Source organism: Rhinoraja longicauda, chromosome 32 (genome assembly GCF_053455715.1).
Source record: "Rhinoraja longicauda isolate Sanriku21f chromosome 32, sRhiLon1.1, whole genome shotgun sequence".
Classification (NCBI taxonomy): Eukaryota; Metazoa; Chordata; class Chondrichthyes; order Rajiformes; family Arhynchobatidae; genus Rhinoraja; species Rhinoraja longicauda.
The window spans coordinates 4,612,416-4,636,058 of record NC_135984.1 but is presented as its reverse complement, the minus strand read 5'-3'; the positions used below and the strand labels follow the sequence as shown (position 1 = coordinate 4,636,058).

General features: G+C 39.5%; 1 protein-coding gene across 2 annotated transcripts in view; it reads right to left on the bottom strand.

Annotated features, from left to right (window-relative positions):
• The window catches only part of cbl (Cbl proto-oncogene, E3 ubiquitin protein ligase), a 97,334-nt gene that overhangs the window by 22,043 nt on the left and 51,648 nt on the right, over positions 1-23,643 (bottom strand). For both annotated transcript variants that reach the window (XM_078426823.1, XM_078426824.1), the window contains exons 5-9: positions 11,865-11,986; positions 9,936-10,073; positions 7,538-7,625; positions 3,494-3,625; positions 692-892 (exon numbers count right to left, since the gene is read on the bottom strand). In XM_078426823.1, the coding sequence (XP_078282949.1) occupies positions 692-892; positions 3,494-3,625; positions 7,538-7,625; positions 9,936-10,073; positions 11,865-11,986 (681 nt within the window). The remainder of the gene's footprint in view (positions 1-691; positions 893-3,493; positions 3,626-7,537; positions 7,626-9,935; positions 10,074-11,864; positions 11,987-23,643) is intronic.

Below are 23,643 nucleotides of genomic sequence, written 5' to 3'. Positions count from 1 at the left end.
CTTATTCATATTAAACATGATCCAAGCAGCAACATTAAAGAATTCGGACATAAAATCAATTCTTTGTGGAATGTGGTGAACATAATTATGTTTGAAGCATGATTATGCCTCAATGTGTATAACTTTCAATTTGGATCAATCATTGGCATTACAGTAAAATTTAAAATTAACAATGAAAAGATTTTTCTCAATATTCCTGGCACAATTCAGAACACACAAACAGAAAACGGCACTTCCTAGGTGTGGATTTGTCAATGTCAACTTTACTAATTTACTACACTTCGTCTCACCTTGCAGTTTCCATATTCCTGTTGCTGTTGGTAGTATAATAATAATAATAATAATAAACATTTATTTTTTATAGCGCTTTTCCAAATGCTCAAAGACGCTTTACAAGAACAGTCAAGACATAAAAACAAACAAACGAACTGTCCTGACGGAGAAGCGGCGAACAAATAGCGCCAGCGTCCTCTCACGTCAGGTTTCTAAAAATCAGTAACATAAAATTGCACTTCAATTTGGAAGATTATTTAAGCATATCGAATTGAAAATCATAGCCAGTATATGGACCATACTCCTGAAGTTGGAACCAGTAATTTATGTGCACATTGGTGCTCAGACAATAATTTTCAACCTGCTACAGGCTTTGGATTTTTTTTTTAAATGATCACACACTGATGCCGGTAGTTACCTTTGCATTTGCCAGCTTGTTCATCATAAACAATTCATCACTGCGGTCATCATCTTCATCGTCAAAATTTGGAGATAACATTGCTTCCATTGCCAGTCGGGTTTGACCTGGTCCATCTTTCGGGTCAAAGGGATCCACAACAATCGGTTCAGTGCCTTTTATTTCACAACGACAAAATGGACATCCTTGACCTTCCGATTCCTAAATAGAACACAGGGAATTGAATCAGCTCTGGTTACCTATAAAGGGACAATCAGTGCAAAGATACTGAATGATGGTTCTTTACCCTATGTATACTTCATCTTTATAATTCCTAATACAAAAATAATTGCTATAATGACTATGCAACAGAACTTGAACATTTTTGTAGCGGTGTTGCTAATAGGATCTATGCCAATGCACCATAGGAGTAATCACAGTAAATCCACTTTTAATGCGTAATGCTCTTAATTCATGACATTGCTCTCATGAGAAACAGGTTTATTACTGCTTCTACTTGACTGCCAACGTATATTCTCCACAGATACAATTCCCATTAATGTACATTTTCACCTTAAATCCCACGGGGAAACTCCAATAGCTAACTCCAAGGAATCAAGTAATTTGGCCTCTAGTAACTCTTTCACATATGCCACGTATTTGACCATCATCTTTTTCTATGAAATGGTATGCCACATTTTATTGTAAAAAACATATCATTTAACAGATATTTTAAATGCTCCATACATGGCCAATAAAATTAAATTTATGTACTTGGGGTATTATTCCTATAGTCATCAATTTGGGGATAAGACTCCAGTCATTTTGATCGGGTCATTCTAAAAGTTAACCATTTTCAGATATAAAATCTAGTTAAACATTTGCAGAAAGGCTTCCTGAAGCATTACTAACCTCAAGAAACTTTCAATTAAGCAGATGCTGAGTTATGTGACTTTTTAACATTTATATGTTAAATTTAAGTACAACTTGAAAGGGTTTTATCTCTGAATAAAGTGGTCTTTTTCAATCAATGCAGCCCAGAAAAAGATACCTTTCTAAACAGGTCTGCTGGGTTCAAATTGCCAAGATGGTGTTAATCGTATCAAAAATCTGGAATTCAGCTCTTTAGTCCATGGGCCAGGATGTCAAACATATTCAAAAGTCATACATTCTAGAGCTTCTACTAGAATATCAACATCAAAATAAGCATTCAAGCAAAGGTATGAAAAGGCAGAAAGGCTTTCTCAGAAATAATATGAAGCCTCACAATATTGATGGTGATACATGTGAGTGCTACAAAGCTATTTGATCCACTACTGTAAGATTGCAGTTCATGATTTCAAGCATCATCGGGTGGTTGACAAGATCTACATTGTCAACAGTATCACCAGTATTTCATGGGTGATAGATTAAACAAAAGCATCGCAAATTTCTTTTTACATCACAGATTAAAAAATGACAGCCTTTCACTTAATTGCCGAGTAGAGCATTAATTAAACAGATTTTATTTAAGATGCTTTTTCTGGGTAGATTATGCCTGGGCAATTTCCCACATGATCAGGTTTGTAGCCATCCTGAATATCATGGCTATAGACTTAAAGTCCGGCAAAAAGGTGCACAGTGGCCAGGATTTTTTTCCAAGTTCCTAACCAGTTACTATATCCAAGGGCCTCAGCTCTTTCTTGATTACACTTGGTGCATAGAATTGAAGACTGGATTCGGTAGTGGTGGACATCTTAAGAGGTGAAGATGGATCATCCACTTAGCATTTCTGGTGAGGTAATTACAAATGCTTCAATGACACTCACCACTAAAAAAATAACTTCCCCCTCTAAGCTGAATTGCAAAACTACCATTTGCAACCGTGTGAGATATCACCACAGATAGATACAAAAAACTGGAGTAACTCAGCAGGATAGGCAGTATCTCTGGAGAGAAAGGATGGGTGACGTTTCGGGTCTGAAGGGTCTCTATCCGAAAAGTCACCCATTCCTTCTCTCCAGAGATGCTGCCTGTCTGAGTTAATCCAGCTTTTTGTGTCTATCTTCGGTTTAAACCAGCATCTGCAGTTCCTTCTGACACATGACATTACCACAATCTGATCCACGAGTTGGTGAGATCAGATAATATTTACTACAAGCTGCTTTTGCTATGAAAAAAACTCATGATGCCCTTCAATGTAATTTCACCACGTTGATCCTTCATTTATAGATAATAATTTACTGGACCTAGTTTAGCATTGCTTAATGTATAACAAATAACCTGCTAAAATATGCGTAAAGTTTTCATCAATCATTTCTTAAATGGATAATTTCTTATATTTCCTCAACATAAATTTGACACAAGATGCAATTAAACAAATGTGGGGTAGAAATTAATTTTGGAAAGTGGTATAATACAGTTCAAAACAAAATTCTACATGAAAAAAAATTGAATAGAATTAAATACTGCGCCCCACGTATAACTAACAGCTGATCCAATGCTGCTCATTTTTCACCGTCTACAATGAATTTCAATGACGTTGCTTTGGTGCACGTTCCAGATGGTGCACATCGCAGCTACCTTCTGCCAGATGCGGAGGACCTGAATGTTCAGGATGAAGGATTATAACCAAAATACACTCTTAATTCCTTTGAAGTGATTTTCCAACTATTTATGTCACTATTTGTTGATGACACCTATTTTCACCGAGTTTTAAAAAACACACTCTTAAAAACAAGAAGCCTGCACAGTTGGAAGAAAGTGGCTGTGACAACAGAACATGCTCAAAGAGAACATTGCTCTAACCAATGAATAAATAACTTTTGAATTTTATTCTCTTACCTGCCAGGCTGTAAGACAGGAAGTACACATTAGGTGACCACAGGGTTCAATTTTGACATCCTTGTCATTTTCTGCACAGATCTTGCAGAGCTGAAAGGTGGAGCCCATCTCACAGTACAGTTCATATTGTTCCTAGCAGAAGAGAAATCCAAAAATGAAAATTACGGTGCTGTTGAAATTCAATACTGCAATTATTTTCCATTATTTACTTTTCAGCTTTCTCTCAAGACACCCACCCACCTTTTTGAAGTTTTATGAATGACAGCCACTCTCTAATATCTTTAACACAATTGGCTACTCTTCACATCCAAGCCTGCATTCTGAGGTTAGGCATAAATTGAGGAAGTCTTATCCATGGTAAATGATCACAAATATTTCTCAGAGGGTTAAATGAACACGGATTAGACATGATAATTCTGCCATTTTATCCTTTTCCCAATTAGGGAATTAGGTTAATAATAAAAATAATCAGGTTGAATTTGGATCTAAACTTTATTTTCTTACCAACCAGACAATTGAGCCAACTCAGTTTTGCAACTCATCTATTCCCAAAAATAATCTTCTGCAAGCTTGATGGTGTTGTGAATATTTTGCTATCAGTGAATATTTTAATTTCCTCTTTTTATTGCCAGAAAATGTCAACATGAAACACCGGGAAATTATGCACAAATATAAACAGGGAGTGTACAACTGGAACTGCATTTAATCCAGGAAATGCAGCTTTCATTAAAGAGTTTGTGCTTTTACTGTTTTAGATGTGAATGTTAGACTACTTCTCAAACCATAAGCTTACCTTAAAAATTGGGTATGTGGGTGTAATTGCAAATTATTACAAGATAGCAATTGAATTAATGAGTCATCTAATTCAAAGCAATGAAGTTCAAGTAATTTATAATCATCTATCCTCAAAAATGAGGCAGCATTTTACATTCAATGTTAAATCATTTGAAAGCATTATCATATTTCAGACTCCATTACAGCATTTTAGAGTGGGTGATAGTGGGTTGTGATGTACAATGGGTTTGGTTCAGTACTGACATGATTTGTACTCACCATGTACATCAATGCTTTGGAAAATTGGAACTGGAATTTGAAATTTACAGATGTGAAGTATATTTAACAGTTTAGAATGTAGAAAATGTTACCACTTGCACATTATAGTTCTGCAAAGAATATGGTGATCTGTATTTTTAGTTATATTAATTGAGAAATACAGAGATATCTGTGCTATCCAGTCAACCATAAGATACACGGGTATAATTAAGCTCGTGTAGTTATACAAGTTATACCAGTATAACTGGCAGCACAAAAAAACAAAATACAGTATATGGTGTTATGACATTACTCTTCCAGAGAAAGTGCAGATTAAAAAAAAGACGATAGACAATGTTGATGTAGGTTGCGAAATCGCGACTACACCCTTATTAGTCGAATAATAGTTGGTAAGGAGTTGTTTCTGAATTAGGTGGTAATGCTTCTAACTGACGGAAGTGGGGAGAAGAGAGTATGATCAGGGCGTAAATGGTCCTTCATTATGTTGGCTGCTGTCCCGAGGCAGCATGATGTGTAGATGGAATCGATTGAGGGGTGGTGGAAGGGGCGTGTAGAGAGCCTGTGTGTTCTGTTATGGACTTGGCTGTATCCACAACTCTCTACAATTTTGTGATGTCTTGGGTTGAGCAGTTGCCAAACCAAGTTGTCATCGAATGCTTACTAGTGTATCTATAGAAATTGCCAAGAGTCTGATGCTGAACTTCCTTAGTCTACTGAGGAAGTAGAAGTGCTGGTGATATTTTCTTGGCCATAGCATTAATGTAGTTGGAAATTCTGATGTATATATTTATTAGAAAAGTGATACAATATAGAGGGCTGCCAAGGATGTTAAAGTCACTGCCAGAAACAAAATATAGCCTTAAATTTGATTTCCATCATTGACCTTTATGAAATATCAGCTCACAATTCACAATCATACTTTATTAGCCAAGTATGTTTTGCAACATACGAGAAATTTCATCCAGTATTTGATGCTGCACAAAGAATCACCAGATTATCAACTGCACCAGGGTCTGGGTGGCTGTGGAGAAGGGATTCAATAGCGTACCATTTAGTATGCAATTCAAGCCTAACGACAGGTCTTTGGATAATGTTGCTGAAATATGGTATAAAAATGATTAATGGAAAGATGCACAATAGTGCCATGGACATGCAAGCAATTACTGCACAGGTATTAGATCACAAAATATTTTCAAAAATTGCAACCGTGTAAGGACACACAAATTAATCTCAAACTCAGGATATTTAATCTTATCGCATCCTTTTCTGACATTATTGCAGGGTACAGAGAAAGTATGGTAGCTTCTAGAAAAATACCAACAACATACATGAAGGAGATTAAAGTTAATCTAAATAGCGCTAACATTCAATTTCAGTAAATTAAGCTCTAAATTTGACACAATTTGCTCTGGGTTTTCAAGTTCATCTTTTCTAATACACACTAAAACAATAATCTGCTTTCCTAACCTTCAACAATCAAATCACATTTTTCAGGTTCTCACACCCCTTTCAGCTCACATTTCAGGTTCTCGCACCCCGATAAAACCCACTGGGGCCCAAGCCCCAAACCATTGTCTATTGTCTATTGTCTATGATCAACAAGAAATGGCACGAACACCAATGGTCTCTTCAAATAGAGATAACCGAAGCAGCAAATGGGAATCAACCTGGATTAGAAGTAGATGACATGCTCCTGAACCATGATTTAAGCACAGAATTGGTAGACTCTGAAAATAAGTATCATAGAAGGCCAAAGCAAAGCGTTCCTATTAAATCTTTTCCCCTTCACCTTGAACCTATGTCTTCTGGTCTTTGATTCCCCTACTCTGGGCAAGAGACTCTGTTCATCTACCCGATCTATTCCTCTCAAGAAATTGTAAACCTCTATAAGATCTCCCCTCATCCTCCTGCGCTCCATGGAATAGAGACCCAGCCTACTCAACCTCTCCCTACAGCTCACACCCTCTATCATATCATATATATCATATATATATACAGCCGGAAACAGGCCTTTTCGGCCCTCCAAGTCCGTGCCGCCCAGTGATCCCCGCACATTAACACTATCCTACACCCACTAGGGACAATTTTTTTAACATTTTACCCAGCCAATTAACCTACATACCTAGTCCTGGCAACATCCTCGTAAATCTTCTCTGAACCCTTTCAAGCTTGACAATATCTTCCCTATAACATGGTGCCCAGAACTGAACACAATATTCTAAATGCAGTCTCACCAACGTCTTATACTACTGCAACGTGACCTCCCAACTTCTGTACTCAATACTCTGACTGACGAAGGCCAATGTGCCAAAAGCCTTTTTGACCACCTTTGTGGGTGGGGGAAATCTTTCTTTTTTTAGGTCTCTTCCGCGGGGCCTTCCATCGCCCGGTGTGGCTTCCATCGCCCGGTGTGGCTTCCATCGCCCGGCGCGGCTCGGCCGCGGGACTGAACAGCGCCCGGTGCGGCTCGGCCGCGGGGCCTTCCATCGCCCGGTGCGGCTCGGCCGCGGGGCCTTCCATCGCCCGGTGCGGCGCGGCCGCGGGACACCATTCTGCTTTAGTTAAACATTTTGTTCAAGATGGCCGCGCCGTTGTGTTTGGCTGCCTGTCGTCGCTCACCTAGAGATCCTACTGTATGTTTCTTTTTTTTTTCCTTAGTACCTAATCAGATGTACAGCACTTTGGTCAACGTGGGTTGTTTTTAAATGTGCTATACAAATAAAATTGACTTGACTTGACTTGACTACATGAGACATCTTGAAACACATTATCTGAAATTAGTCACAGCAACCAATCAAAACAAATAGAAAGTGCAGACAGGTTTGGGCTGAATATATCTCAAGCGCCATGGAAAACAAAATTATAAAAGCTTTTCAACTCATTTTGATTCAGTATGAAATAAAGATTGCGTAACATGAGATCGCAGAAGTTAATGAAACTTCGCAGCACTGAACTTCTCAAGCCAAGCATTAAACATCTCCCACACTATACCTGTGTCACTTTGATATGATCATGCGGCGTTGGTTCACATAAACCTGTCAGGTCTGGATTCTGACTGCGTCCATCAGGAAATAGGTAACTAAGAACAGGTGAAAATTAAAACAAACAGGTCAAAGATTTTCTCTGAATACTGTACAAACAATATCATTAATATAACTTTTTGAATTATTATGGTACTCTCATAATCTTCACTTTCCCATTCTGTTTTAATTGCTTTTTTAAGGGAACATATCAAACTGGAAGAATCAGAAATGAGATTTAAATGTTATTGGAGTCTAAGCCTTTATTTTAATTACAATGTAAATATGACCCAGAAGACAAGAGACTATGCATTAGTAGATCTTATTTCTAACAGTATTTTGAAATATAAGACAGGGTTCAGAGAAGAGAGTGACTAGTTTTGCTGCTAATTCATAGAAGTAGCACAAGCAACAATTAGTATATCTGCAGAAGATATGAGTGAGGGATGACATGATTTGTGTAAATAGATGTAGAAAATTCATACATTTTGACTGAGGCTAGAAATTAGGAAACACTTCCAACCTCCACTGCATGGTTGAAACGCAGAGAATAAAATTAATGAGGGAATTAATTGGCATCTTTAAAAAACAAACTGGATTTAGAATAGGCAAGAGATTGGAACTCGTTTAAAAGACTGTTCCTGCACCCAGCACTCCCAAGTCCCTTTGCATCTCCTTCTACAGTTGTACCGGGCCCTGGTGAGACCGCACCTGGAGTACTGTGTGCAGTTTTGGTCTCCAAATTTGAGGAAGGATATTCTTGCTATTGAGGGCGTGCAGCGTAGGTTCACTAGGTTAATTCCCGGAATGGCGGGACTGTCGTATGTTGAAAGGCTGGAGCAATTAGGCTTGTATACACTGGAATTTAGAAGGATGAGGGGGGATCTTATTGAAACATATAAGATAATTAGGGGATTGGACACATTAGAGGCAGGAAACATGTTCCCAATGTTGGGGGAGTCCAGAACAAGGGGCCACAGTTTAAGAATAAGGGGTAGGCCATTTAGAACGAAGATGAGGAAGAACTTTTTCAGTCAGAGAGTGGTGAAGGTGTGGAATTCTCTGCCTCAGAAGGCAGTGGAGGCCAGTTCATTGGATGCTTTCAAGAGAGAGCTGGATAAAGCTCTTAAGGATAGCGGAGTGAGGGGGTATGGGGAGAAGGCAGGAACGGGGTACTGATTGAGAGTGATCAGCCATGATCGCATTGAATGGCGGTGCTAGCTCGAAGGGCTGAATGGCCTACTCCTGCACCTATTGTCTATTGTCTATTATCTCCGATTACTGGCTTCTCACCCCGTTTAGAAAATAGTCTACGCCTTTATTCCTACTACCAAAAATGCATGGCTCCACACTTTGCTGCACTTTATTCCATCTGCCACTTCTCTGCCCACTCTTCCAACCTGTCCGTCCTTCTGCAGAGTCCATGCTTTCTCTGCACAACTTGCCCTTCCACCTATTTTCATATCATCCACAAACTTTGCTACAAAGCCTTCAATCCCCTCGTCCAAATCTTTCATATACAACGCAAAGAGTAGCGGCCCCAGCACCGACCCTTGCGGAACTCCATTAGTCATGGCAACCAACCAGCCCCCTTTATTGCCCATCTTTGTCTTCTGCCATCCAGCCAACCCACTATCTGTGCTGGTAAGAACTGCAGATGCTGGTTTAAATCGAAGGTAGACACAAAATGCTGGAGTAACTCAGCGGGACAGGCAGCATCTCTGGAGAGAAAGAATGGGTGACATTTCGGGTGAGGACCCTTCTTCAGCCTGAACAAAAGGTCTCAACCCGAAACGTCACCCATTCCTTCTCTCCAGAGATGCTGCCTGTCCAGCGAGTTACACAAGCATTTTGTGTTGCTATCTGCCCTTTGAAACTGTGGGTTCTCATCTCCCTAAGCACCCTAACGTGTGGCATATTATCAAAGGCTTTCTGAAAATCCAAGGAAACAGCATCTGCCGAACCTCCTTTGTCCTGCTATTTACTTCTTCAAGGAATCCCAGCAAATTTGTAAAGCAAGACCTCCCCTTCACAAAGCCATGCTGACTTCGGTCTATTTTATCGTGAACTTCTAAGTACTCCGCAAACTCATCCTTTATAATGGACTCTAAAATCTTACCAACTGTCATATCCATTCAACGTGATTAAGATATTCATATTTTATTAACTATTGAACTGCCATACAAAGACAGTATAATATCCTTAGCACAAGCTGCGAATATTAGTCCAAGATGAAAACATATAAGTTGAAAGCTGCTTTAAAGTGTTTTAATTTTTTTAAATAAACATTAATGCACAATCTAAAGTAAAGCAGATGACCATATACACGATTATACAATAATGGCATTAAGAATTATTTGTGAACTTACAAGCCTTCACGGAATCCATCGATGAGTGCCTGGAAGAGGGGTTTGTTGTGAGGAATGGTTTGGAGAATGTTGCCATCAGCTGTGACATAGCCAATTGCCCACTGACCAAGCCTAGTGCAGCTCAACCGAAATATGTAGCTGAAAGAAAAAAGGGGGCACACAATACATTAGTTAAAATAAACTATCATTGCTCAAGCAATGATAATAGATATGGGTGCTGGAAACAAATAATAAGAGAATGCTGCAAATACTCAGGTTAAATCATCACCATAATATTCAGCTGCCAGTCCAACACATTGGGCGGCACGGTGGCGCAGCGGTAGAGTTGCTGCCTTACAGTGAATGCAGCGCCTGAGACTCAGGTTTGATCCTGACTACGGGCGCCGTCTGTATGGAGTTTGTACGTTCTCCCCGTAACCTGCGAGGGTTTTCTCCGAGATCTTCGGTTTCCTCCCACACTCCAAAGACGTACAGGTATGTAGGTTAATTGGCTGGGCAAATGTAAAAATTGTCCCTAGTGTGTGTAGGATAGTGTTAATGTGCGGGGATCGCTGGGCGGCGCGGACTCAGTGGGCCGAAGGGCCTGTTTCCGCGCTGTATCTCTAAATCTAAAAATCTAAATCTAAATCAATGTGGAGAAAGGAATTGTTAATGTTTCAAGACACCTTACAGGAGAATTGAAAAACAATACAGATAAACCGGCTTTAAGTTATAGAGAAAAATGGGAGGCAGTCCCTGTCAATATTAAACAAGTTATAATTACTGACTGTGACAATCATATTATTCCTACACCTATCTATGATTTACCAATATGAATGCCCCACTAATTCTGAACATTGGAGGGCCCATAGTACAATCTAAAGTGATCACCATTCACTTATTTCTAAGCTCATTCTATATGGCCTCACAGGGCATTCCCTGTTTTTTCACCTCTTAAATACTGCCACGATATTGTTCCTAAATAGTGCAACTCCCCATTCCTTTCATACTTCAACCTGTTACGTTGGAAGCATTGGCACCGTAATATTCAGCTGCCAGTCCAACACATTGTTCAATTTTCATAATAGCCAGCATAACAATCCCGTATGTCGCTCCATGCTCTGAACTCATCTGCCTCCTAAAAACTTCTATAATTGCAGACCATACTTTCTGTCTCTGTATTTATTCACAAAATGCTGGAGTAACTCAGCAGGTCAGGCAGCATCTCAGGAGAGAAGGAATGGGTGACGTTTCGGGTTGAGACCCTTCTTCAGACTGCTACTTCTGTCTCTGTATGGTCTGCAATTAGTCTAATCACCGCTCACACCCATCTATGCTGACTGGGAGGAGCTACAGTTAGACTCTTCCTGTAAGTGTAGTTGATGGCACATTTGGCTTCTCCCTGATCTTCCTCATTTTGCAGCAGCTCTGACGTTCGCACTAGGTTAAAAGAGTGCCAAAGCCTCTCTCATCCAAACCTCTGTAACTCAGACCTCAAAGCAGCCTTTTACATCGTGAATAGTAATAAAACAATAATTAATCCAGAAACGCTGAATTTATGCCACAACTTAACAGTGGTATATAATTTGTCCTAGTCTGAAGAAAAATGCCGACCTGGAACGCCATCTGTACAGCTACAGTACAAGAGCAGTTTTCACAAACTGCACAAACATGGGGTTCCTGTGGCATTTGAGCAATTTCAACCAGCTGCGCACAATAAATTCACCATTCAAGATGCAAAATAGCATCTAGTTCCCATCAGAGGATATCTGATAATACCATCTGTCAAGTGCAGAAATAAAAATGAGAGATATTTAAAGTGGTACAATGGGGATAAATTATCCAGAACTGGCAAACACAATTAAATTACCAGATATATTTGCCTCATTGCAACCGAGGGGCCATTCTTATTTACGTTCCACCCAAAAACTTAGTTTGTAATTTCCTTACCTTCCAGGTTTGTGGATGAACTTCTGGAGTCTCGCTTTTACCTCATCATAAGTTAAGAAGGCCATGTATCCTGGATGAGTAACAGCTAATGAGTTCCAGTTCCTGAGCAGTGATGACCAAGGCTAGGGAACAGAAACACATGATACATAAACCCAGCGGATTTGCTGTTGTTGAAAAATCAAAAGAAAGTCAGATGCTGGACATCTGAAATAAAAACAAAGTGTTGGGAGAATTCATCCTAGGCAGCATCTAGGGAAGGAGAAATAGAATTTAACACTTCAATACTTTAAAAGAACTGGGAAAGAGAAAACAATTTGCTTCACCCTGTAACTCAGGCCTCAACCTAGCAGAGATAGTCCTGTCTGAGCCATCTCCTCAACCTTAACCCACCCTTTTTGCAATTTAAACCATTTTTTCTTTGCCAGTTTTGACAGGGTTTTGAGCTGAAATGGTAACTGTCACAAATAACAACTTGGTTTAGTTTATTGTCACATGTACCAAGGTACAGTGAAAGGCTTTTGTTGCATGCTAACCAGTCAGTGGAAAGACAATACATGATTACAATCGAGCCATTCACAGTGTACAGATATTTGATATGGGAATAATGTTTAATGCAAGATAAAGCCACTAAAGTCTGATCAAAGATAGTCCAAGGGTCTCCAAATGAGGTGGATAGTTGTTCAGGACTGCGCTCTAGTTGTGGTAGCATGGTTCAGTTGTGTGAAAACAGCTGATAAGTTATTATTATCATCAATATTTAAATAAACATTATTAAAAGGATGAAAGAGAGCCCTCTCTTGTACTGTAAGCCGCAAATAATATTTACATATTAAGGAATAAAGAGGAATGTTTTCAAATTCTGTTCAGAATGACGAATGTTAGCTTTACACAACTTAATTACTAGACAGCCTGTAAATAAGATACCATTGTGATACTGATAGCTTGATGCTACTCCAAGTCTCAATCAAAACATTCTACAGTCTGAGCCAATTATGTTGTTAAAAAAGTGATTGCTTAATGCTTCTAAATAGTTAATTTACAAGCACCACAAATCCATTTAACTGCTGAAATATCTGAGTGAGACATGTATAATTAATAGGGTCCACTTCATACAACTGTCCTTAAAAGGTCAGGGTAGAACTAGTTTTACTAAAACAAATATTAAGTGAATTTTTGTGGTCAATGTTCAAACTCTAGGACATAAATTCCCATATTTACCAGACCGTGTACTAAAATTAGTCAATGTTTCCTCTTCCTTTTAACCCTCTTTCTTTTTATTTTCATTAGCACCACACCAGTACGTTTACCCCATTGGAACATAAAAAAGAAAAACATATTCTTACAACTATTAATAGGTGGTTGAAATTACTCTTGTAAATGAGCACATAACAAAGTAACCACCCTGTGCCATAACGTTTTGGATCAGTTTCAGGTGCTTTAGAAACCTCAGCTGACTGATATACGAGTCTTTTTGTTCTGACTCATTCAAGGCCAGCCCGTCAGCGATGAACACTGCACCACATCAGAGTGCTGTCGATTTAAAGGTACACTGTATCCACACCACTCAAATTCTTCCGGTAAGTGATACTTCCTGCATGGATTGGATGATGCAAGAACCAGCTACAACCACAAAAAAAAAGAAAACTAATGTTGGCTCAGCCAATACATCTGGCTCTAGATCTGGAGCCTCCTGTAACTGGCTAATAGTTTATTTTCAGGGAATTGCCAAACCATAACAACACAAGATGAAGAGAAAAAGAAGCAATAGGAATTAAATTACTAAAATAATAATTTGAATGACATGTTTCTTAGACACAACTGCCAAATGTCTCAGGGCCAATTGAACTGGACCAGAACAGAAATGAGGAAATGTCACCTTAATTTTGTTATTTAATGACATTTTAGTGTTTTCTAAAAGAAAATTTAATTGCAGCTACTGTAACCAAAAGGTTTACAAACAAAAAATAATTTAAAAAAAGATGGGAGGGGAGGGAATATCACAATTTACTTTGTTTATTGGATTATAAAAATCATTAGTTGTCCAAACCTAATTAAGATGCAGCCCATGATTCCTTGAAGCAAATCATACATTTTTAATGGCTCAAGCAACTTAATTACACCTAGGTTGCCATTTTTCTGCATGACTAAAAAATTAAACTAGATCTAATCAAGAACAGATAAAACATCTTTTTGACGTCACAAGAGCTGTGGACTAAAGAAATTGCTGGTGTGTAGGAAAGAACTCCAGATGCTGGTTTAAATCGAAGGTAGACACAAAATGTTAGAGTAACTCAGCGGGACCGGCAGCATCTCTGGAGAGAAGGAATGGGTGACGTTTCGAGTCGAGACCCTTCTTCAGACTGATTTATTTGGTGTATTTGGCACCAACAGTTGAGCCAAATTTCATAAATTGTACATATTACATAAGCAGTAAATGCATTTGCTTGATCTCACCTCTACATTTTATGCTATTTAGGTACATGCAGACCCAACTAAAGTGGATGTTCACAGGAGCAATTCTTTTCATGTTATGTTTCAGTTATTTTTGAAGTTTTTATCATAATTACTTCCAAATGAACGCAACTCATTGACGAAGCTACACCAAACAGTGAAATACTGCCTTAAACATTGGATTAAAATGCACATTTCTAACTCTATAAAACACATCTTTCATTGGTCCTTTGCTCAGATATAGTATGTTTAAATGCAGCTTAAAAAATCCTATGTCACAATTTGGCTTTCCAGTTTTAGCGTTTGTTTCACACTATCTTTTCCTGTTCCTTATGAACTGTATTAATTTATCAAAGACCAAGGATTGAACTGAGATCTAGTGCAGTTGAGTTGTTCATGTTCCACTATTTCCATTTCTCAAGCAGAATTGACAATTTTTTGAGTTGTGACACTCTTATCAGTAATTGTAAGACATCCAGCTTATAAGATTTTGGAAATTCACACTTTTTCCCTTGCACGCTGCACCATATCTCAACATGTGTACGTAGTGAACAACAAAGCTACACACATTCAACACATGCTCTCCGTGTCTAATCAATAGTGCATTCAAGCAACTGTTACACACTAAATAAACCTGCTCACTGCCAGATATTTGGGCATAGCTAGGATGTCTTAGCTACAGCTTTGCAGCATTGTTGCCAGAACTGAATGGCAAAACATAGAAACAGCACAACTGCAGCATTTATCCAGCACCAAGGAGACTTAGTAAGTAGTCAATAAGATCAAACGAGAGGCACAACCTGACACTGAGAAAGAAAAAGAATAAATTGTCAAAAGAATACTTAACTTCCCAAGGATGGTGGTTTTGGTTATTGGAGCCCAATGCCCCAGGGAAAGGTAATCGATACAGAAATCTGAAGTTGATTCATTATGTTCACAACTTTTGCACTAATCAGGAACTCTTCAAATGGCAGATACCTTAAATTACGATCTACTTATTTGAAACATAAATACCAATATGGATTGGTTGATCTGTCTGTCCCTTTCTTTTGTAATTTCTCTTGTCCCTTCTGCTGCTCTTGCTGACTTATGAAACTTCACCATAGGCCAGTGTTAAATCCTTGGGTAGTTGAGTTGCTCAGATGAGTACACTTATAAAGTATGAGAGGGTTGAGAATTACCAAATTAAAAATAATGTTTTCAAGTTTGCTCAGTTTGGATTTGAGTAGCCTTTTGGAATATATGGATTTGCACAATGCCTTTTTTTCTAAAGGCAGTAAATGTTGTAATTTCCCCCTCAAGGTTGTGAACTAATTTTTCAGATAATTACTGACCTCACTTACTCTGGAGATCTTTCTTCTAACCTCCAACCATACATAGGCTGCTTCCAGTGCCCCTCTGGAGGTCAGAAAGGGGACTGCTACAATAGACCCATTACTCTTAATCATTTCTGCCTATCTGAACTATTTTTTTTTCCTTTGTCCAGTTCTACCCTTTCCACCTATATTTCAACACATCGGTACCCACCCATCAACAATAGGACCACCTTCATTATACAGATCCAATCCCTCTTTACTTCCATCTCCACCAGTGAGGCCTAAAGGTCCTTTGCTTCTTCCTTGAACAAGGCTTTGAATACACTTGTTAACCAAGTCTTCAATTATCTCACACTTCTTTCAGTTTTACAAACTGTATTCACTCCAAGGAAGAGGAACCACAACTAGGATGACCATTTCGCAGAACACAGTCATCCAAGCTAGACCTCAAGCCTTTGGTGAACAGTTATTTGAATTCTTCCATTTCATTCTAACCTACCGACTGTCCTTGGCATTCTAAACAATTGCAATGTAAACCCAAGGAAATAGCACTTAATCTACTGAGTAGGCACATTATAGCCTTCCAGAATCAAAGTTCAACAATTTCAGTCCATCATCATTTCCAGTATTCAGGCCATATTCACATCTCCAACAAACTGACCTTTTGCTCCCACCTAAAATATCTCTCCGATTGTCATATTAACTGTCGCCTTCAACCCCAATACCTTTTTCCCTCTACCTCCTCACCTTCTCTGTACCTTGGATACATTTGTTCAAACTCTTCCCATGCCTTAGTACTTTCAACTTCTAGGATCCTCTGCAGTTTGCTTTTGTAGATATTCTTGTTTATTGATCTTAATGCATTATAATCTACTCTGTCCGGTTACAACTATGACCACACTGATACAATTATTTCCTGCAATCAATGTCATTAATTTTAGCAATTATCCCCTCATCATAGAAAGTACTTGAACATCATTTGATAAAAGCTCTTTACTGGTCTTTACATTTTAACTGAGTAGAGTAACAAATTGGAAGCGATTCCACTTCAAAATAACTTTGAATCATTCAGATACTGTGAAAAGCACTGTAAATACTGAGTTTATAACAACAAAAAACAGGTTAATTAGTTTTATACAATGCTTGTTCAGTGATACTCCAGCCAAATTCTCCACTATGTGAAAGCATGCAATTCATCTCTTAGGTGACGGTCTGCTTGATAGTTCAGAGGTTATATCCCAGAATTAAGTTTCCAATCACCCCGGTCCTCTGCTGTCAAAATGGAATCCAAAAGTAAAGAAAACAAAAGTGCTGGAGGAACTCAGCAGGTCAGGCAGCATCTGTGGGAGGTAAATGAACAGGTTTTAGGTCATATCCATCTGCAGAAGATGTATGACCTGATGAGTTTCTCCAGTACTTTGTAAGACATTCCTGTCTCTTGTGTTTCCAGTATAAATAATATTTGAATGGAAATATTCCAGTTTTAAAACACTTTAGAGAGTATATGAATCAGGAAGTCATGATGCAGCACAAATATTTTGGTCAAGCCACATTTGAGGTGTTGTGTGCAGTTCTGGTCATTGCATTACAGAATGTGGAAGCTTTGGAGAGGGTTCAGAAGAGGCGTAGTGGAATGCTGTTTGGATTAAGGGGTAATAGCTATAATGAGGTGTTGGACAAATGGATTGTTTTCTCTGGAGTATCAGAGGTTGAGGAATGACCTAATAGATGTGTCTAAAATTAGGAGGGGGATAGATACGATAGACATTCAGAACCTTTTTCCAAGGGTGGAAATGTCAAAGACTAAAGGGAGTAGCTTTAACTTGAGAGAGGCAAAGTTTAAAGGAGATGTGCTGGGCTTTAAAAAATATATACACTAGAGGGTGATGGGTGTCTGGAACGAGTTGCCCAGGTGGTGGTAGAGGCGGATATGATTGTGGCATTTAATGGTCTGTTAAATAATCACATGGATATGCTGGGAATAGAGGTTTATGAATCACATACAGGCAGGTGAGATTAGTTGATTTTGGCATTATGTTCGGCACAGACATTATGGGGTGAAAGGCCTGTTCTTGTGCCGTACTTTTCTGTTCTTCAGGTAATGTTCCACTCGGGTACCTAAAACTTTAAAAAATAATATTTAGAGTTTAATTTTTACACTGGAATCCAAACCTCTAGCACCGCACCTGGAGTACTGTGTGCAGTTTTGGTCTCCAAATTTGAGGAAGGATGTTCTTGCTATGGAGGGCGTGCAGCGTAGGTTCACTAGGTTAATTCCCGGAATGGCGGGACTGTCGTATGTTGAAAGGCTGGAGCGATTGGGCTTGTATACACTGGAATTTAGAAGGATGAGGGGGGATCTTATTGAAACATATAAGATAATTAGGGCATTGGACACATTAGAGGCAGATAACATGTTCCCAATGTTGGGGGAGTCCAGAACAAGGGGCCACAGTTTGAGAATAAGGGGTAGGCCATTTAGAACGGAGATGAGGAAGAACTTTTTCAGTCAGAGGGTGGTGAAGGTGTGGAATTCTCTGCCTCAGAAGGCAGTGGAGGCCAGTTCGTTGGATGCTTTCAAGAGAGAGCTGGATAGAGCTCTTAAGGATAGCGGAGTGAGGGGGTATGGGGAGAAGGCAGGAACGGGGTACTGATTGAGAGTGATCAGCCATGATCGCATTGAATGGCAGTGCTGGCTCGAAGGGCTGAATGGCCTCCTCCTGCACCTATTGTCTATTGTCTATTGTCTAACACTCTTCATGATCCGGCCCTATGGGGCCCCAATATGGTTGTCATTTCAATAATTTACACCACCAGGTGGCATTACCACGCTCATGCACAAAACCTTGTTTATGGGTGAAGTACAATTCATTATGATTTTATACTTCTCACACCCACAAAAATTACAGGTCTTTCCACTGGCAGGCATAATGCCTAGGGTAGGGGAAATCGGGAACCATGGGACATAGGTTTAAGGTGAGAGGGGATGATTTAATGGGAATTGAGGGGTAACTTTTTAAAACGCAAAGGGTGGTGGATGTATGGAAAGAGTTGCCAGAGGAGGTAGTTGAGGCAGATACTATCACAACGTTTAACATGTAGACAGGCACATGGATAGGATGGGTGGAGGAATATGGGCCAAACGCAGGCAGGCGGAACTAGTGTAGATGGGACACGTTGGTCAGTGTGGCCAAGTAGGGCCAAAGGGCCTGTTTCCACACTGTATGACTCAATGACTCCATAACAGATATGTTTCATCTCAGACAACATCCTGATGAATCTATGCTGCACCCTCGCGAGTGCAATATTATTCTTCCTATCATATGGTAACCAGAATGGGACACAATACTCCATCTGTGGCCCAACCGACAAATTTATAAAATTGTACCATAATTTATCTTATTATCTATGCCCTTGTCAATAAAGACAAGTAGTCTGATGGTCTTTTTCAGTAATTTATTTTCATGTGCTATCAATTTCAGGAATCTTCTGACTCAGGCACTCTCATAACATTTTAGCATCTGGACTTGAATACCCAAGACAAAGGTTTTAGGCCAGTTCTTATTGATAGGTACTAATGTGACTGCTTCTGACTAATGTGACTAATGTGTTGAATGACTCAATGAAGTGCCTGTTTCCATTAACACATTGGTCCTCAGTTTGTTAAATAGTGATGAGGCAAAAAAATCCGCTTCAAAAAAGTTTAAACAAATAGTAAATAAAGAGGGAAAAGGGAGCTTGCCTGGCTTGAGGTTGGTGAAACTGAGAAAGTGATTAGAGGAGGTGGGGTAGAAAGTAGCAAAAAATCTGTAGGTGGTAACAGAATTGCAAAATCCTGAAACATTTGGCTGCAACAAGAACAGGCTAATAAAGTCCCTTTTGTTGGCCTACACATCACACATTACAAAAATTCAAGATTACTGTAAACAGGTTGTTCTAATACATTTGACCAGTTACCAATATGCTGACAGATTTTATTTTTCATATTAAACAACGCAATACAAAAAGATATTACATATCACCTCGTAGAAACAAAGAAATGCAGATGTCGGTTAACATACAAAAGGACACAAATGCTGGAGTAACTCAGCAGGTTGGATGTTTTGGGTAGTGTTTTGGAAGATAACTGGAAAAGGGGAGAAAGCAGGACAAAGCATGGGGGGGGGGGGGGGGGGTGGTGCTGACAGGCAGATGGTTGGAATAAAGGCCAAAAATAAGAACAGTAGGTGTGAGATAGGTTTGAAGAGTTGTGGATTGTGCATCCAGGGGAGGAAAGTAGCAGAGTAGACAGGGCAGGATGGAGTGAAGGGGAGAAATAGGCGAGCAGCCAGGTGGGACATGGGGTGTGGAAGGGGGAGTGTGGTGGTGAATGGGGGAAGGTGGGGTGTCATAGGGTGGGACATGGGGTGTGGAAGGGGGAGTGTGGTGGTGAATGGGGGAAGGCGGGGTGTAATTACAGGTTATCTAAAATTGGAGAATTCAACATTCATACATTGCAGAATACGAGATGATGTTCCTCCAGTTTGTGTGTAGCCCTAAACCAACAATGGAGGAGTCCCAGGACATAAAGGTCAGCTGGAATGGAAAGGGTTAAAATGGTTAACTGGGAGATCCAGTAGGCCTTGGCGTCACTTATCCATTTTCTCCAGAGATGTGCCTGACCCGCTGAGTTGCTCCAGCACTTTGGGTGCTTTTACACATCACCTCGTCTTTTACAACAGCAAAATGTTTTGTAGCCAATAAAGTATTTAAATATGTCGTCCCTATTGCAATACAAGAAATATTGGAGCCAATTTGCACATAGCAAAGACTCATAAAAATGAATGATAACAACCAGGTCATCTGCTTTAGTGCTGCAATTTACTTTTCTTCAGAACAGTGTATTTTAATTGAGTAGATTGGAACTCAATTACATCTCAGAATAGATTCAGGAATACTCAAAAGTTACCAATATAATTTTAAATTCCATTTGAAATATTCCCTGCTTTCTCTTGCAGACAGCAGTGCAGTGCAGAAATGTGCACACTAAAAAGCTACTTCAATGCTCAAGACTTGCTGAAGTCCCAAAGACACCACCCTTGTCAATTCTGTTAGTCAATTCTGTTAGTCACTTCTTAAAAAAACTCAAATTCAATAAAATGATTTCTTACGCTCAAAGCGATGCTGACCATCGCTAATCAATCCGTCTTTCCAAATATAGATAGATCCGAAGCTCAGAATCTCTTCTGATAATTTTCCTACCACTGATGTTAGGTTTACCAGCCTGTGTTCCCCAGCTTGTTCTTGTAGTCTTTCTTAAAGGCTTAATATTAGCCACCCTCCAATCGTCAGATACCTCACCCATGGCAGAGTGAGATACAAAAACCTCTGCCAAGTCCCCCGCAATTCCCACAAGCGGAATTATCTACCTTTATGGATCTTAAGAGTGCCAAAACCTTTTCATAATATCAATATGTTTCAGGACATTACTGTGCTCGTCTCTGATTTCCCTAGTTTCTATGATCTCCTCCACAGTAAATATAGATGATAAGTATTCATTTAAAATCCTGCCAATCTCCCATGGTCCCACACCTAGACGACCATATTGATTCACGGTCATCTATTCCCTCTTTAATTATAATTTTGCTCTTTATTTATACAAAGAAAATCTGGGTTCTCCTTTACCTTATCTGCCAAGATTATCTTGTCGGTTTTTTTTACACTTATTCGTTCTGAAAATTATTCCTGGATCCTTGACACTAAAGAGATTTGCTTGATCCCAGCTGCTAGACATACAGCGTTTTCATAACTAGACACTCATTATCCTTCATCGAGCATGGTCCCTTAATCCTTCTGCCTTGCCCATCACTCAAACATGAACATAATGACCCTGAATTCTCCCTATCCTACTTTTAAATGCCTCCAAATTGCCAGATGCCCCTTTGTCTGCTAATAGCCTCTCCCAGACAACCTTTAAAAGCTCCTGCTTAAATGCCATCAAAATTAGCCATGCCCTAATTTAGCTCTTTAACTCGTGGACCAGTCTATCTTGTTCTACAACTATTTAAAAACTAACAAAGGGCCTTCTCCAGAATTGGAAGCCAAAATGTGTTTGACTAATTGAGTCCATTTTGAATAATTCATTTAAAAAATACTTTGGAAGATTGCAATTTAATTTTCTAATGTAATTTTAAAAACATGAAACACAATCATAGAATACAGCAGCAGCATAAGAGTCCAATTAACTTGTTATTCATGTGCTAGCTGTTTGGTGCAGCTCTCCAATAATCTCCGTCCATGGAGAAATCTTGTTCCCTCAAAGATTTATCCAGTTTTATTTTGAGTTATCTTGTAGGCAGTATTCCAGGTCAGAGTGATTTAATCCATTTTTAGAAGTCATCCTCACATTTCCTGTGCTTCCATCCTATTGTTATAAATTATCCTGATTTTTTGCTGATCAGAAATTTACACAGTGCAATAGATTTAGTCCAACTCATGTTTTATACCGTTTTAGAAAGATCTCCCTGCACTCGTATTCAATGACTCTACCAATAAAGTCACGTTCCTTGTGTCCCTCCTTTACCATCTTTACAACCTGTGGTGAGAAAGTTATTGGAGGGCATTTTGAGGGACAGGGTTAGACCTATTAGGGAGAGTCAGAAGGATCCCGACGCAAAAGATCTCCCATCCATGATTTTCAAAGTTGCTGCCCGCAATTACTCCAGCACTGTACCCTTTTGTAAACTAGCACCTACAATTCCACTTTTTGTACTTTAAATCAGGTTATGCACAGCAAATGTCAAGGTGCAGGGTCCAGAGAAACATAGGGAACAGATATATATTTCACTGGACATAGTAGGGAAAAGGGCATTGGCTTCATCAGTCAAGCATTGGGTACAATAATTAGGATGTTACAACTCTACAAGTCATTGGTGATACCAGATTTGGAGCACTAAGTGCAGTTTTGATAACCCAGCTATAGCAAGGATATTCATGCATCCACCACAATATTCTCTGATATTTCCACCACCTTCAATGTCATCCCACTATCAGTCCCACCTTCCCGCACTGCCTCTTTCTGCTTTCCGGTGAGACCACTTTTTCCGTAACTCCTTAGTTAGCTCATCTCTCACCACACAACCCAGCCCCTCCCCAGGCATTTTCCTTTGTAACATCTGTCCCTACACCCTCTCTCTCATTTCCAGCCAGGGACTAGAGGAGCTCTTCCAGGCAAGTGGAGGTTCACATATAATGCTTCCAACCTTGTTTGTTCCATTTGGTGCTCCCGGTGCGGCCTCCTTTACAAAGGTGAGACCAAGTGTAGGCTAAGCCACCGTTTTGCGGAACATGTGCACTAACTTACAACCCAATGGTATGAACAGCAAATTCTCTCATTTCATGTAATACCCCCATACCCCACCTCTATCTCCTGCCCCTCCAACCCCGTACATACACACATTCCCACTGGGTTGGAGGTCTTGAGTTATATGCCTTGGGACTGATGGGCTAGGACAGTTTTCCCTGGAGTATAGAAGGCTGAGGGATGAACTTACAGAGGCATTTAAAATCACTAGGGACATAGACGAGGTAAGTAGACGCAGTCTTTTTCCAGGATAGGAAAGTCGAAAACTACAGGACATAGATTTAAGTTGAGAGCGGAAAGATTTAAAAAGGGGCTTGAGGGGCAACTTTTTCTATTCAGAGGGTGGTGTATGTGGAACAAGCTGCCAAGGGAAACTATCGAGGCAGGCACAACTACAATGTTTGAAAGACATTTGGACATGTACATGGACAAGAAAAGTTTAGAGATATGGGCCAACACAGGCAAATGGGATTAACTCAGATAGACATCTTGTCGGCACTAACAAATTAGGCCAAAGGGCTGAAATTTGGAAAGCTTTACCCTCTCTTTCAGATGTTGACTAAACTTGATTATGTACTTCCACAGCCCTGCATTAATGTTCATCAATATTTGTGCAGGATAAAGTGACCTCATGAAAAATAACTCTACATAATACTTGCAGTACTTCTCC